Consider the following 15,642-nt stretch of genomic DNA (forward strand, 5'->3'; position numbering starts at 1 on the left):
ATAGATATCGTTATCATAATGAGTAACATTCACAGATTGCTTACAGTAAGTCAATACAATGTGAGATATCGCATAAGATGACACAAAGAAAATCAATGCAACTGTCACTGTTTAACAAGTCAGAGACTATGTGTTGGTGTTGACTCTTGATATTTAAGTAGGAATAAGCACTTTAGAGTAATATTGTATAGTACATTATGGACCAGTGACGTGCGGTGAGGTTCGTGGCTGGTGAGGCACTGACTCTTTCAGAGTCAGATTTACAAATATATAAACCCAATTGGCAGCTTGCACATTGACTACTGGTGGTTTTTCATTTCAGCATTCTTTACACACACATAGGTAAGGTACATACAGTTGGCAGCTGCTAGCTTGTGATGAACTCGTGTTAATATGTGTGAATATGAACTGGTGAATATGAACTCGTTCCTATGAAGTTGCACAGGCAGCCTGAGGGTTTCTACCTTTTACCCATTATAATTTTAAGAGTTAAATCGAGGAGACTATAACATCAGCGTGATAACTAGCTATTATTTCATGCAAATTGAACTCTTCTATTTAAATCGTTTAAGGTTATTAAGTGTCCTTAGCTAGCTAATTAGATAACATAGCAACTAGATAACACAGCAACCAGCACAGCAACCAGGAAACACAACTTTAACTGCAATTTAAGTTTAATTTCTCAAAATCAGCTCACCAATAAAAAGCAGTCTTGGGTTCAAAGTGATCACAACCACTTGTGTGATGTTAAATGGCTTCACGTAGACATTAAACAATCCTAAGAGAACTAATGGGAAATCAACGGAGCAAGGGCTTACTCTGATATCAATGTAATGTTAGCGAATGAGGGGTGAGAAGCCCCCCCTGTCCTGAAATGACTTGAGAGCATTACAAGCTGGACCATGCAATGCTCAGTGTAGCAGAAAGTACTGGAAGCAGCATCACAAATAGGCCATTAGGAGGCGCTCTGTTCAGACACTCATTATAACTCTTCTCGTCTATCCCCCTGGCAGCACAGACGTGGTCCAGGCGACAGTCGGCATCACAGGCTGACAAGTCATAGCTGACAGAGTTCAACTCGTAGTACTTCTGCAAGACGCAGGATTCCTGGGTCATGCGATCCAGGATCATGTTCATGGAGGTGGGAGAGGCGTCTGGCACACGGAAGGCTTCTGTCAGGCGGTACTCTTTCTCCCATCTTGCCTGGGCCATGTTGGCATAGGTCAGGTTCAGGTAGTAGGTGACCATGTCCTGAGTAAACCGAGAGTTCAACCAGTTAATCAGTTACTGCAGATCTGATGATGTAAAACCTGGTGAAAAACATGCAAAACCAGGGGGGAAAAAACATGATTTTTTTTTTTTTTTTTTTTTTAAAGCTGCAAAGATTGCTCCATGCTGTCATACTTTGACCAGGAGAGAGTCTGTGTCATATTCAAAGGTGCGAATGCCAGGGTTATTGGCACCATCAACGACCCCTGGCAGAGTGGTCTTCCATGGCGTTACCCCTGGGCTCAGGAACATGGTGCCGATGGGAGATAAACCTGATAAAATATATTATTTCTTTAGACTCTGAAGATAACACCATAAATGTCTCATAGACTTAATAACACCAATAGGAGCCACTGGCTGAAGAATGCAAAAATGATCTCGCTGTTTAAGTACCATCTGGGCTGTAGAACATGCGGAAACAGTCCGTGTGATGGTGGCCAAAGAACTGGCCTTCGATGACGGCATGATGCTTCTGAATTAGCTCCAGGTAACGCTCATTGAAGTTTGGGCGGAACCACATTTTACTTCGCTTCTTCTCAAAGTACCCTGGAGGAACATGTCCTACAATGTATACCTTAAACACAGAAATATTTTGAACAGTCAACATATCACCATAGCATCACATTTCTCAACAATGAAGAGAAAGCTGATTCACACCTTCTCATTTTGGCTTGCTGCATTTGTTAATATTGTGTCCATCCAGTTGAATTGGTTTGCTGGATCTGGGATGTCCTGTGTGGCTTTATTCTGATCATAGTAAAGGTTGGTATTGAGCACTAATATCCTATATCCTGGTCTATTCAGCAGCTTCTCTGTGTAGTATCCACCTAGAAGGAACATTAAAGGAGATTGTGGAAAAAACTACTATACCTTTTTTATCAGACATATGTGCTTGAGTGATACACATATCAGACAACTGACATGCATGGAAACTAGCCAAGTACAACAGTAAAAGTACTGTATAATGATGCGACTTGTTTGGGTTATTCTCTGGCGACATTTGAAAAGCAGAAATGCAAAGAAGATTCATTTTTTTTGTGTTACCATCAGTAAATTGAATCAGCCTTTTTGATTTAACTCAGGTGTACCGTTTTTGTGGGTGTGACTTTCAGCCTTTTCGAAGTCTCTTGTTTGTGTCGTTTAGTAGGTCCTCATTTCTGTCTATGTTTTCATAGGTTAGGGCACACCCTGCACTTGTCTCTTGAGATTTGAACTACAACTCTAACCATTCACTCTATTTCATGCTGTCTGCATATCAGCTTCAAGAAAAAGGAAGTTGCCTGTCAAAATAGTATCACTGGATTGGGCTAGTGTGTGTAAAGCATATAAAAAATATATAAAAAATCTTCCTTATCTTTGCATGATATGTTTTTTTTTATCTTGACCCACCTGTTCAGGACATGCGTGCCTCCAGAAAATAGTGATAGAGTGATAGGACCTATTGTCTTGTTTTGGTTATTTAAATGCAGAACCCACAGGAAGATGTTTTTTGTTCATCACTATATGTAACCTTAAGTGAACTCCCACAGTCTCACTCATATCACTGTCCAGTCAAAGGTGTACCATACCTATTTTGAAGAGACTTTGAGACTCTGGGTCAAGCCACTGTTTCCACATCTCTGCCGTCTGGTTATAAATATAATTCTGTCCCGGTGGCAACTGGCTCTTTGGATGGTAGTCATGGTTACCCAAAGCAGCATACACCTTGGTGGCTGGAAAGGAAAAATATTGCTTCAATGTCTTATCTATTTTTACTAGCTTAGATTCATTCACAATCTTATGGAGTTCAGTTTATAACTTTTTATTTACTTGGGAACACTTCTTTGATAAGCTGGGTAAGGTTTCCGATTATGGAGACAACTGCCTCTTCCCCAAGATACTCATTTGGCACATGCGGAGTTTCATCTCTATGGATAAATGTTTGAGCTAGAGTTAAAATGAGTTGAAAGGGGACATATTGACAGCAATAAAATAAAGACATTATATTTTCATACCATCTCAAATTACGCATATCTGTAATCATGGCTTATTATATGAGGCCACTTTACATACCCAGTCCAAAGAATGAAATCTGGATCTGGTAAAATGCTTTTCATGGCATATATGGAGGAGTTGATAAGGTCCCATGGTGAGTCACAGAGATAGTCCCCAAACCTCCCTGCTTTCTGCGCTGGACGACTACCGCTGGAGTTACACACTAATGTTGGATCATCACCCAACTTGTAAGTAGGGTCCCAGTGGAGGTCAGTGATGTGCCAGAAGTTCCCTGAATAAAGAGAGCATACAAATACGTTGATACATCCCTCCAGTCACTACGCCTTTTTCCTTTAAATCATGGCTTATTTCTTGAGACTACTACACCCTACGATTTAGAATTTTCCCTCTATGTAAAATTCAACACTGATGTGTGGTGTGTGTGGTTGTGTATGGTTGTGTATGTGTGTTTCAATATGTTGAGTGTGGTCTTAAATAAGAAACATTTGTTTTGTCAAAGAAACAGTTAGGCTGAAAGAAAAGTTTGTGACTTAGTTTTCAGTTCTCACCTGATGATTCACCACCTCTGAACACCAGAAAGACACTCCAAATTAAACACGTCCTGACACGACTGATGAGGTTCATTATCGCTGCACTGCAAAGCCAGAATGGTAAGCAACAGAGAATGTGTCGAGTTATCGCTCACAAGCACAAATGACCATAAACCGAGATAAGAACTCGACTATGTTCCTGCAAAGATGATCCCTGACTGTTTTACATTATATGCATTGGGTTAAAGTGGCCCACCGTCGTGTCAGTATGAGTCAGCGGCTCATACAAAGTAATTATCCAACTACTCCAACCCCCCGAGAGCTACCATTCAGAACATGCGAATGGGAAATTTCGTTTTCTGAATGGTCATCTTGGAAATTCCTGAATTGGTTTGGAAATAGTTTGTTATATCCGATGCTATGTAATACCATAGGGGACATTTGAAGGTGCAAAGTTTATAAATCTATACATGAAATTATTTGTATTTGTGGGAAGGACACACCCTCAAAGTTATTGGTAAAATGTTAGGCTACTTAAATAATAAACTCACAATTTTGTTGTAGGCCTACTGATTTCATTCTTTGAATTGATTATCTACGAGAGAACGACTGATCAACTTAAGTACCTCTGAAAATCAATGAAGAGGACAAAGAGAGATACCCTCGGGAACCTCATGTTCGTCACGTGTTGTTTGACATAGCACACTTTTGATTGGATAAAGAGGCGGAAATACATTGAGTGTAAAGAGCGGTACATTTCGCGGCAAAAAGCCTGCGCCTGAATTTTGCAGCGCGCGGAATTGTAAGAACACATTGGCAAGACGACTGGCCTGGGGTGAATTGCAGCAGTGGCACCCATATCGTCAACTACCATTATTCCGAATTGTACACTTTTCTATTTGCAGTAAAATGTATAATCATGGTAAGTTTGTCGTGCTCTAATGTTAATGGAACTTACTCTAAAGTATGCATGTTAACAAAGTAGTAAGCTAGCAAGTGAACTTCTGTGACGTTTCGATGTTGGCTAACGTTAGCTAACAAGTTATTTCGTGTTCTAGGCAGCTAGACTGAAGTTACACGCTTACGCTTTAATGCCTAAATATTCCTTAACACTTTGGTGTGCATCAGCTCAAAACATCCGTTTGACCATGTCTTCGTTGCCAATGTAAACGGCGCAGTATAGTCCGTGTAGTTTGCATTAGCAATCTTAGCTGAGTGACTAGCCAGCTAAAAGCAACTCTTCTGACACCGCTGACGTTAATACATTTCTTCCTAATGTAGTTAACTTTCGACAACCAGCTGATGCAAAGACCAGACTGGCTAACGAGAGTTGTATTGAAGACGCGTGAATTGAGACCGCAGTATTCCACAAACAAACAAAATGAGGAATGAAATTAATATACTCCTAGTGCTTCGAACTAAGATAATGTTCGCTTTAGTTAGCTTATTCTATCGGTCAAACGACAATGCAATAACTTTACAACAACAAACTGATGCGTGTGTTGACTCGTACCGTTTATTTTGTTATTCTATCGAGGCCTCACATGAGCCCTAACAAGTGTGTGACACAGTATGACAAAATGCCCATCGTAAAACGTGGTTGGTTGTGCATCAGTTGATATGTCGAATGACAATCTGCCGTTGTTATTTGGGCTTGGCTTTACTAACTTGACATATTCCTAATGTTGTGAAATCTCTGTATGGTCCATGTCATCCCCCCCCCCCCAGGTGGTTATGGAGAGAGCACGGGTGGAGGGTACACCCAGTCTCCAGGAGGTTTTGGGTCTCCTTCAGCCTCCCAGGGAGGAGAGAAGAAGGTGAGAGAATCCTGCACAAACAGTTTGTATAATGATGAGTTTTCAGCATTAACAACTTGCTCAGATACTTTCAGAAACTAAACATCCTATTCTACAGAAGTTCTCAAACTATTGAAATGGTCCTAAGGCTTCTTTTTTTTTTTTTTTAAAGATGGTAAGTAATGTACCATGTTCTGTTTGGATTTTCAGAGGTTGCGGGCCCAACACATCATCCCCTGCACAGTGTCCCAAATCAAGTCGGCTATCCAGTCCGAGGATGTCTTTAAAGTAGGGGAGGTGGAGATCGCCCAGGTAGGTGAAGCATTTGTTAGGCCGTAAAGTACTGTCATCCCTGTGTAAACTAGGGGGTCGAGGGCTGTTTTGCTACTGTGTTCTCATCCCCGTCTAGCCATGTGTTATTGGCTTTGGCTGTAACTGAAGAAGTAGAGAGCTAGATGAGCAGTGTCACCATAACAGTACAAGTGTTCTAGGATAGCATTTCAAACAGATGCCAAAATGAAGGTGGAAACACTGATTATAACAGATTGAATTTTGAGTGGTTGATCTAGCAGCCGAAATGGTCAGAACTGAAAACATCTTTTTCTTTAATTCTTTCTTTCAATCAGTCTCTCTGTCTCTTTTTGTTTTGTTTTACCGTAGGTCACGATAGTTGGAGTGATCAGAAGCATGGACAAATCCATGACCAACATCCAGTACATAGTGGATGACATGACTGCTGGTCCTATGGATGTGAAGCAGTGGGTGGACACGGAGGTAAAGACTGATGGACACTAGACAGATGCAGATTTGGTCAAATCTTTTATCTTTCAGGTATCTGAGACAGCTGTTGGTCTATTAAAACCATCAGGAACTATGTAGATACCTCTACAAGCACCAAACAATTCAAATCATAAGGAGCCATGTACATATAGCTGTAAACAGATGCTGTTGTACCACATTAAAATCAGAACCATTCACTATTAGGATTGGACTGTTACCTGTAGTCTCTGTTCATGTGTTAATTCTGTCTGTCAGGAACTCAGTGTGGACAACACGGTCATCCCCCCAGGCACCTATGTCAAGGTCTCTGGGAATCTCCGATCCTTCCAGGTAAGAAACAGGTGCCTGTGTCTTCTTCTTTGGGTCATTTTCGAAGTTCTAATCAGGAAGACATGGTTTTTTTTTTTGTTGTTGTTGATTTGTTATTCTTCCTCCATCTTTGATCTGTTTCTCCCCTCTCCTGCCTTCTCCCTTCTTCTCTCTTCCCTGTAGAACAATCGCTCTCTGGTGGCGTTTCGCGTGAGGCCCTTGGAGGACATGAATGAGATTACTTCGCACATGTTAGAAGTGGTGCAGGCTCACATGCAGCTGAACAAACCACAGGCTATGGTGAGAACACCATCTCGCAAATGTTGCGCCCAGTCCCTCATTAAGGGCCGTATTCTCCCGTTCACGCTTAAGCCCTTTTTTGTGGGCCTCTAGTTATGCATGTTTCAGTTACGCGCATTCTCCAATTTCTAAACCCATGTTTGAGGTGTTGAGATTCATGATTTTTAAAACTCACAGTTGAGAAGGTTGGCTACATCATATGCAAGTTTCTTTATCCCAGCTTGAGATCATGTTGCGTAGTCTATTATTAAACACTGCAAATCAAGTAATCAAACACCTTCCCACGGATGACTGAAAATAACTAAAGATATGTGCATCGTACCAGCCAGCCTCTGAAACGAACCAGAACACTTATTATTTGGATGAGGACCAGCAGAGAATGTGGATGATTACTGTGGCTTGAAAGTTATTCAACCAGGCATCTGCACAAGGGTTGTGGATTATGGCTTCAGTCAAGTCGAAATCACTGGATGCACTGCGCGTTGGTAAGCTCCAGTATATGGTCGGAGGTTCGGAGATCAAACACTCGCGGCCAGCTTCTTTGCGCTTGGCAAGCTCTTTTCCATCTTAATGTTACACTGTAATGGAAAATAGTAACCTTATTTTAGTAGTTTAAAACCAAAATTTGACACTCAAACATTGTGATTTTGCAATGTTATTTATACGTGTATAATAATGTTAGAACTAGGCATACTGCTGACTTCAATGCAATATGGTGTTTCGCCTTGTATTGGTGCTTGACATACTCCTGCCCTAGGAAGCGCATAGCTGAAAAGCGTATAAGTCATGCATAAATGCACAATTTTTGGGGGTTGCTCCGCTCGAAGCGCATTATTTTGAGCACGCAAATCACAGACTTGAGTCATTGAAACTACAATTACTTAAGTGTCATTACGTTTGTCATGTGATTTTATGTCTGCATAATTTTCAACCATTAGTAATATATATATTTTTTTCCTTTTGCTTGTTTCTTCTCTCTCTTAGATGATCAGTGGTGGTGGAGGAATGGGCATGGCCTCTGTGCCTGCATCTAACATGGGCATGGGTGGCACGAACACCATGGGAGGCGGCGGCAGCTATGGAGGTGCCAGCTCTGTGGTCTCCAATGGCCTGAGTCCCAATCAGAATCAGGTGAGAACTAAGAGAGAGGACCTCCTCAGTATTGCATTTCTGTGGTCCTCAGCCCCCTAGTGAGGGTTATCTGGCCCAGTGGTTCTCACCCTGATTACTGACAGAGTTGGGGTCAGTTAGATTGGAAATCACACCACGAAGGAAGTTTTATTATCACTTTGAAAGAATTTTCTGAATGAAGATCAATTTGTCAGGATAGAGGTTGACATCATCAGAGATGAGCCACAACATATTTTCGTTCAAGAAAGGACAGATCTCTGTAAATGTAGAGGGAGAATGTCTATGGTGTTCCTGTAGCCCAGCAGATACTCACAGTAAACACCATAGATAAAACAATTCGTTGAATGAGTAAGTGAAAACGTAAACTCCTAGATAACTTCTAGTTCCACCCACTTTGAGCTCGGATCACCCCTCCTCTGTGTGCCTGCTTGGCCGGTGTTTTTTTCTAAATGTAAACTGACAAATGTAAACTCCTAGCTGTGGAGTTAGCTGAGCTGTGGTGACCCCGGCTCCGTGTGCTTGTGTTGGCAGGTGCTGTGTCTGATTAAGAGCTGTCCTGAGCCGCAGGGCATCAGCATACAGGAGCTCAAGCAGAGACTGAGCGCAATGAGTGTCAGCATCATCAGGTGAGAACATCGCCGCTCAGCACCAAACTCATGACCAAACTGATTCCACACTATGGCAATACATAAATGAATCATGCTAAGGTGATTACTCTAAGGTTGGTAAGGTGAGTACTCGGTGTCGCTTCTCTATCCCACCTCTTAAAAAGGTAAAAAATCACCATTCCCTTGCTTGAAAAGAGGTGCAGAAAGTTTGGTAATAGTAAGGTCTAATAAATACAAAAATGGTAATCCTTTTGTTAAAAGCTTTGGTAATAGTTTGGTACAGTATTATAAAAAAGGAAAATTCTAATAATAAAAATGTGTGAAGCTTTAAAATTTGTCTGGGCCACCGATAAGCCCGATGGCCTAATTATCTTGATCCTGTGTCGGCATTCATCATCATCCCCTCACTTGCCTTTTTGAATGCATTGTGATGCATTCCACACACCTCAACATCACTGTGACTTATAGTGAACTTATCAGCCAGCATGTCATAGAGTTGACCGCACTGCTACTGAGAAATGCTAACTACTGCTGAAAAGCTTTGGAGCTTTTCTGCCTATGCCAGTAGTATGGCGTTATTTTAGTGCCAAAACTCACACATGCGAGGAAACTTCTATTCGAGCAAATTTCAGGTTTTCGCAAGCGTGAATTTCTTCTGCGCACTCAATTTTAGCAGCCGCGAGAGGAAATTCAACAACTGCGAGCGTAGGGACTGACATACGCTCTCGCGAAAACTTGATCTGCTCGCTCGAATGTATGACTTTTGGCACTGTGTGGGCGGGAACCAAAGCAGGACGGGCTCTTCTCTGATTGGTCCTAATTTGACAGCAGGAGAGTCTGTCAGACAACTGTTTAGCTACATATGAAAACTGATATTTAATGACGAACCGAAGTAACGGTACCCATTAAACCTGTTTTGATTAAATACTAGTGGTGATTGTGGCATTTGACCCACGATCACTTTATTTATTCCAGGAAAGAGTCAGTTCTCGGACATAGTCGCTGTTATCTGCCAGTAGGTGACTCGAATAGACGTTTCCTCGCATGTGTGAGTTTTGGCACTAAAATAACGCCATACAGTAGTCACATCAGGTCATGGGCCTTTGTTTAATTCTACAGTTAAAATGTGGCTAAGCAGCGGCGAGCTGTGGTACTTGTACTGGTTGGCTATTGGAACGTGAGCATAATCCCTGTAGATGTTAGTATCACTAGGCTGTTGCAAACATTTCACACATTCTGTTTAGGCTGAGGTGTGTGTGTGTGTGTGTGTGTGTGTGTGTGTGCGTGCACAAACAAATTGGCTCTGAATTAGCGTAACCATCTTGCACCACCAACCTTTCTACTCCAGCAGGCTTGATATACGCACAGCAGCAGAGCGTACTAATACTAATACTTCCAACTCTGGTCTCTCTGGGTTCACAGGCAAGTGGTGGACTTCCTCAGTAATGAAGGACACATTTTCTCCACCATCGACGAAGACCACTTTAGATCAACTGACAACGAGGCCTAGGGCACCCCTTCTGCCCACGGCACTTGGGTCCTCAACACGCGTCATCTCTGTCCTGCACTTCGGAGTACTCCATCTAGTCACCAAGAGCAGTTGGCCACTGAAACCACCATCTAACAAAAGAATGGCCTGATTTCCTGCCCTGGCTAGCTGGTTTCGTAGCATCTGTTGTGTGCTTCCTGAACTGCTCTTTCAAATTTGAACAGTTTGACAGAATGAGCAGAGGAGCCATTAGTAGGGTATAAGTTGTTTTATGATGTAAGCAAAATGACACATTACTCATACAATACTTGGTGAAATGTCTGTAAATGTTCTCCTTTGTCTGTTAAAAGGATTAAAATATCTTTTCTTAAATATGTATATACAAATTTCAGTCTTGCTCCAAATCTTGTTTTGTACAGAATATGCTACACATTGCTACTGCATCACACCATACACATTTTTATTACAAAACATGCTAGCATGTCTGGCATGAGGTTGACCTACAGCGTTTTGCTGTAACATAATGTCTCGGCTGAGTATTCAGTTCACTTGGTTGTATATGCATGTACACAAGTGGGAAACGAGGGATGTTTGTGCTTGCCGAAGCAACTGTGACTATCTCACTGGATGTTCTTCCCGTAGGTCAATAATGTATGATGTTCTCTTGGGCTATCCTCACAATGTCCTCCACGCTCTCATAGTCATGGTCGCTGTCTGTCGCTTCTGTGACAACTGGAAGCATAAAAGGCATTCATAGCTGAATAGTAGTTGACAACCTTAATTTTTATTTTTTTGGGGGGGGGGGACTAATTGGGATTCAAGAAGATAAATACAAAGTCCGTCTTAAGAGTGTTTAAGTAAAACTTTAAATTTGTGTGATTTGTGGTGGAGCATTGATGAAAATATACTTAAGTGAGATCGGAACAAAGTACCTTTGGCCTTCTTTTTTTTCTGAGGCCTCTTCACGTAGGTGTTTGGTACTGAGATACTTCCTCTCTGTGTGGAGGGTTTTCTAGGAATCACTGGCGGGGCTTCATCTTCAGTGCTCTAAAGGGGGAAGAAAATAAATGTCCACACACATCACCCAAGGTCAGCTTTTCTGTGGCATGAAATTGCTGTTCTTTGAATTATACTGTTGACGAAGGGCGTAAAATAAGGAAGTTGGGGATGGGTGCTGCATGTATGTGCAGTCTACGCGCAGCAATACACAGAAAATCACCCAGGCTTCGAAACCGAAACAAAATCTCTACACAGGGTTTCTCCCGTAGCTTTGTGATATGGTAAAGGATCATTTGTTTCACATATGCATATAGCAGAATGTAATTTTAATGTCCTGTGACATGCCATAGTAAGATGAAATTTGAGTTATGAGTAGTGGGCAGCTGCTTTGTTCAGGAATAGTAATAAGTGGGTGACTAAGAGATCTGCCCATTGTGTGAGGCCCTATTTCAATAGTACAAGGAATGAAACCTTGTACCTTGAAATCTGTAGAACTGAAATAAAATGATTTAAATGAAGCAAAAATGTGGACATACACATTTTAGTTAGTTCATTACATGACATGAGGTCATTGCTTGATTTTTAGCTCAAGGAAATGCATGAATATGTCAGTTATTGACTGGGGAGAGAAGAAAGACTTACTGTAGGGGGAGGTGGTGGAGGGCTTCTTTTTTCACTGCACGTTGATAGTTGGCAGAAGCTATCGGGCAGGCTTCTGCTATTTGCTGTGACAGTGGACTTGCCCGGGGCCGATTTGGCTAGCCTTTTCGGCTTTACCGTAGACATCTGTTTCTTGGGCGGTCGGGGGGGCGGCGTAGCCTGCACGTTGGTGAGCTTGCGGAACTCATAGTAGAAATGCTCCTTGACCTCTGTGACCGTCTCCTGGCGGAGTTTCGGGGGCTGACCCTTCGGCCAGGGCAGGGCCTCTGAAGTGAAGGACACGGACATGTGCAGCCATCGAGTGGGCAGCTCGAAGCACCACTCTGGTTTCTTTAGCAGGCTGACACGGATGGTGGGTTCCACAGAAACCTCCTCCAACCTCAGGACAGGCAGCCCGGGCAAAGGGTCCTTCTCCAGGTCAGTGTCCCGTGCGGCCACCTTGACGTCCAGCGGCATCAAGGAATCCTTACCAAGCTCGGCCAGGCTGTACTTCTTCTTGTCCGAGATGATCTCCACAAACTGGGCGTCCATGTACATTGGCAAACAGATGGTGTCCTCCCTGCTCTTCCCCTCTCTTTCCTCATCTCCTTCATCATCGTCATCATCATCATCATCATCATCCTCCTCCACTGTGCGCTTACACACAAGTGCCCCCACCCTCTGCTTGTTCCCACCTCCCTTACCAGGTAGCTCCACGTCCTCGCACTTGAGCACCTCCAGCTGATCCCCAACACTGAGCTCGGGCAGGCCCTCCTCCTCCATCGCCTCGTAGTTCCGTGTCACGCTAACCTGCAGCCTGCTCGTCCTGGTCGAGGCCACGAATAGCTCGTACACTGAACTGAACTCCCGGGCCTTACGTCGGATGCGGCCGCCGTAGCCACCCGAGATGAGGAAGTACTGCCGGGTCTTGCGGCCCTTGGGCGTGGAGGCCAGGACCATGCGGGTGTCCCCGTGGCTGTGTAGCACCAGGCGGCAACCCTTCTGGAGCTGCGGGTGCCAGTCGCAGCTGAAGAAGTGCTGTGAGCCCTCCGGAGCCTCGAGGACCTCGGCCACGGTGGGGAAGGCGTCTGGCGGCTGGCCACTCACCTCCGCCAGAGTGAGCGGCTTGACGAACTCCAAGTTCTGGCATTCTTCGGTCACGTCGGTCACGTCTACCTCCAGGCTGGAGGGGAAGTTCACTATGTTTTTCCTCACTGTGTAGGGAGAAAGCAGGTAGTTAGTGATATGCCAAAAGGAAGTAACACAGCAGGTCCAGAATTTCAGTTCTGATTTCTGTGTGCTTCCAACAATGCTGCACAAGAGGCATTGCATCTCACAGGACGAGCTGAGCAGGCAGTCTAAGTTACAGTACAAACCACAAGTGAACCCTAAAATGGAGAAGTGGTATTAACTCTACACACCATCAAGCCATTATACAGTTACTGGGTTGGAGCCTTTTATCTGTGTTGGTAAAAAAAGAAGCCACAATAAGCTAACTGGACTTGAGGCTGCTGTACACTCACTGTGCATAATGGCCTCGATCTGGTAGACAGGTGAAAACACCAGTGGGCCTCCGCAGGCCTTGGCCTTGACGCAACGGAAGCGGCGGCTTTGGAGTCGAGTGGAGGAAAGGATCTCCCGCAGAGAGTAACCGTGCTCGCTCTGACACTCGTAGAATGAGCCAAGGTGCTTCAGGGGAATGAGTATCTCAGCCTTCGATCCCTCCGACCCCGTCACCTTGCAACGAACGCAGCCCTGCTCGGACGACAGCAGGGTCAGCTCCTGGCCTGGCGCCACGGTGAAGTTGTTGATGGTCAGCTCGGAACGGCTGATAAAGGAGAAGGAGCCGACAGCATCCACCCCCACAGGTAACAGGCCCACCATCTCCTCCAGCGAGCTGTACGGCATGTCATCAGCCACCACCTTAAACAGGCCTGTGAAGACCAGCAGTGGTTTTCAATACATGACCTAAGCACATATTAAACTTTTTATTTTACCTATGTAAAATCCTTTCCATTAATTCAAATTGTTTAGCTGAAACCTCCTTTCTAATCCAAATGAACACAGGGTTCCATATATGACTGTTCCACTTCCAGTACATAACTACACTATGAGAAGGAGAACAACCACCCAAACACTTCTCTTTCTCTTCATGAAACTACCCAGAATGCAGAATTCAAGAATTCAATCCAACAGCTTTTATGCTTGAGACTGGCACTGTGTGGATCTCTCTGCTCATAAACTAGTAAAAGGTTCCATTAAGCCTTTATGCAAAGTTAGTTATACACTAACCATCCATGCAAATGTCTGACATTTAACAAAGTAGCCTTCACTGACACAGTTGAGCAAGATACAACAACTACTACTACTAGCCTACTAAAAAGTGCAATTCTGTTCTCAAAATTCATGTAGCCTATTACAGGCTTCATGTAGGCTTATCGTGTTTTGTTGTGCAGAGGAACAGATTCATTTGTAGCATGTTGAGCTTATTAGTATGGCACACTGATCCTCTACCTGCTCTCCAGAAAAAGTTGACTGTTTTCCCCATAGGAAGTGTTAGGCTCACCTTCGTGGTCAATTGGAAGTTCATATGTGCTATTGGTAGCAATGTCTACGCAACTTGCTGATAGGAGTTTCAGGCCAATAACCTTGACGAGGTCACCAGTGCACAGGCATACCTCACTCCCTGACAGCTCATACACTGAACCTGTGGACAAAAGCAAGTGTCTGTGCTGTGAATGAGGTGAAAATGTAGACTAAACACACAAAATCAGACACACCAAAATGCCAATTCCCTCTGGCTAGCTATCAAATTAAGTGAAATCATTTTTTTGTTTTCAGACTTCTGATATTAGACATGCATGCTTCTTTTCATAGCTAAATTAAAACAAAAGGGGAAGTACAATATTTGTTAGCGTTACATTGTAGAAGTCTTAAGATTATTTAATTTTAAGACTCGAGGTACCACTGACATTAAAAACATTACCCTTTTCAAAACACACCTGACCGTTATGAACGCTGAAACAAATGGATAAGAAACTCTAGACTGTACTGAGCGATGCAGCTCACTGTCACTCGTCTATAGAACTTTAGAGTGAATTGTAGCTGACTTGTTTGTGTTGCCCTCTCTTACAGTTTCAATCTTTTAATTAGCCTATTGTTAATCGCCACATCACAGAACACAAAATAGATTACTGCTGGTTTGGTCTTCGAATTAACAGTTTCTGAAGTAGATATGTTTTATATTGTATAAATTAATTTGCAAGTATTGATTCTACCTTGGAAGTAGACCCCTGAACAGACTCGTAGAATCCGAGGCAGTGAAGCATGATCCAGAGATGAAATGAATTCTTGCAGGGACAGAACTACCTCTGGTTCGTCCATCGTTCAGTGAAGCTGAGCAGTGGCTGCTCAATGCGTTTCTGTTCAAGAACACGAGTCGGATGAGAAACCATTGGTTTCACAGAACTAATATGAGGAAGTCAATTTGACGCAAAGGGGGCACATTGTGTCCATACTAAAGTAAAAAAAAAAAAAAGGAAAGAAAGAAAAACAAACAAAAGGTGTGTTATTATTATTTTACGTTTTCGATATTGGAATCTATTTATACAGATTATAGATTAAAGTCTCATCCAAGATTAACCCCTTTAAAATAATTTGGTTACCTAATATTAATTACCCCGTTTTAAAAATGGACTTCATCACACTTAAAAAAAAGAAAGAAACTTAGGCTACATATGTTATTAGTAGGCAAAGTAATTATGATAAATGAGCTCAGCCTGGGTTTCTTTTCCCCA

General features: G+C 43.0%; 3 protein-coding genes across 6 annotated transcripts; 1 reads left to right on the forward strand and 2 right to left on the reverse strand.

The window, feature by feature from the left end:
* Positions 1–764: 764 nt before the first annotated feature.
* Positions 765–5,262, reverse strand: smpdl3b (sphingomyelin phosphodiesterase acid like 3B). 4 transcript variants are annotated; one of them, XM_012838795.3, is made up of 9 exons: positions 4,880–5,262; positions 3,813–3,898; positions 3,322–3,535; positions 3,079–3,176; positions 2,838–2,981; positions 1,927–2,096; positions 1,663–1,843; positions 1,405–1,541; positions 765–1,251 (listed from the first exon to the last, which is right to left on the reverse strand). In XM_012838795.3, the coding sequence occupies exons 2-9, from the start codon at positions 3,886–3,888 to the stop codon at positions 889–891; spliced, it is 1,383 nt and encodes a 460-aa protein (XP_012694249.2). In that variant the 5' UTR covers positions 3,889–3,898; positions 4,880–5,262; the 3' UTR covers positions 765–888. The 4 variants fall into 4 exon arrangements, with proteins under 4 accessions (XP_012694249.2, XP_012694248.2, XP_031432046.1 ...); XM_012838794.3 differs by lacking the exon at positions 4,880–5,262 and adding an exon at positions 4,421–4,485; XM_031576186.2 differs by lacking the exon at positions 4,880–5,262 and adding an exon at positions 4,346–4,465.
* On the forward strand, positions 4,482–10,593 carry rpa2 (replication protein A2). Its single transcript, XM_012838796.3, has 9 exons — positions 4,482–4,716; positions 5,523–5,611; positions 5,801–5,902; positions 6,251–6,364; positions 6,626–6,700; positions 6,863–6,979; positions 7,964–8,110; positions 8,642–8,736; positions 10,141–10,593. Exons 1-9 carry the CDS (start codon positions 4,704–4,706, stop codon positions 10,226–10,228), a joined length of 840 nt encoding a protein of 279 aa, XP_012694250.2. The 5' UTR covers positions 4,482–4,703; the 3' UTR covers positions 10,229–10,593.
* Positions 10,461–15,641, reverse strand: themis2 (thymocyte selection associated family member 2). The gene is made up of 6 exons (XM_031576185.2): positions 15,124–15,641; positions 14,412–14,552; positions 13,369–13,779; positions 11,849–13,059; positions 11,140–11,254; positions 10,461–10,939 (listed from the first exon to the last, which is right to left on the reverse strand). The coding sequence occupies exons 1-6, from the start codon at positions 15,227–15,229 to the stop codon at positions 10,851–10,853; spliced, it is 2,073 nt and encodes a 690-aa protein (XP_031432045.1). The 5' UTR covers positions 15,230–15,641; the 3' UTR covers positions 10,461–10,850.
* Position 15,642: the final 1 nt, after the last annotated feature.

This window comes from Clupea harengus, chromosome 11 (genome assembly GCF_900700415.2).
Source record: "Clupea harengus chromosome 11, Ch_v2.0.2, whole genome shotgun sequence".
Taxonomy (NCBI): Eukaryota; Metazoa; Chordata; class Actinopteri; order Clupeiformes; family Clupeidae; genus Clupea; species Clupea harengus.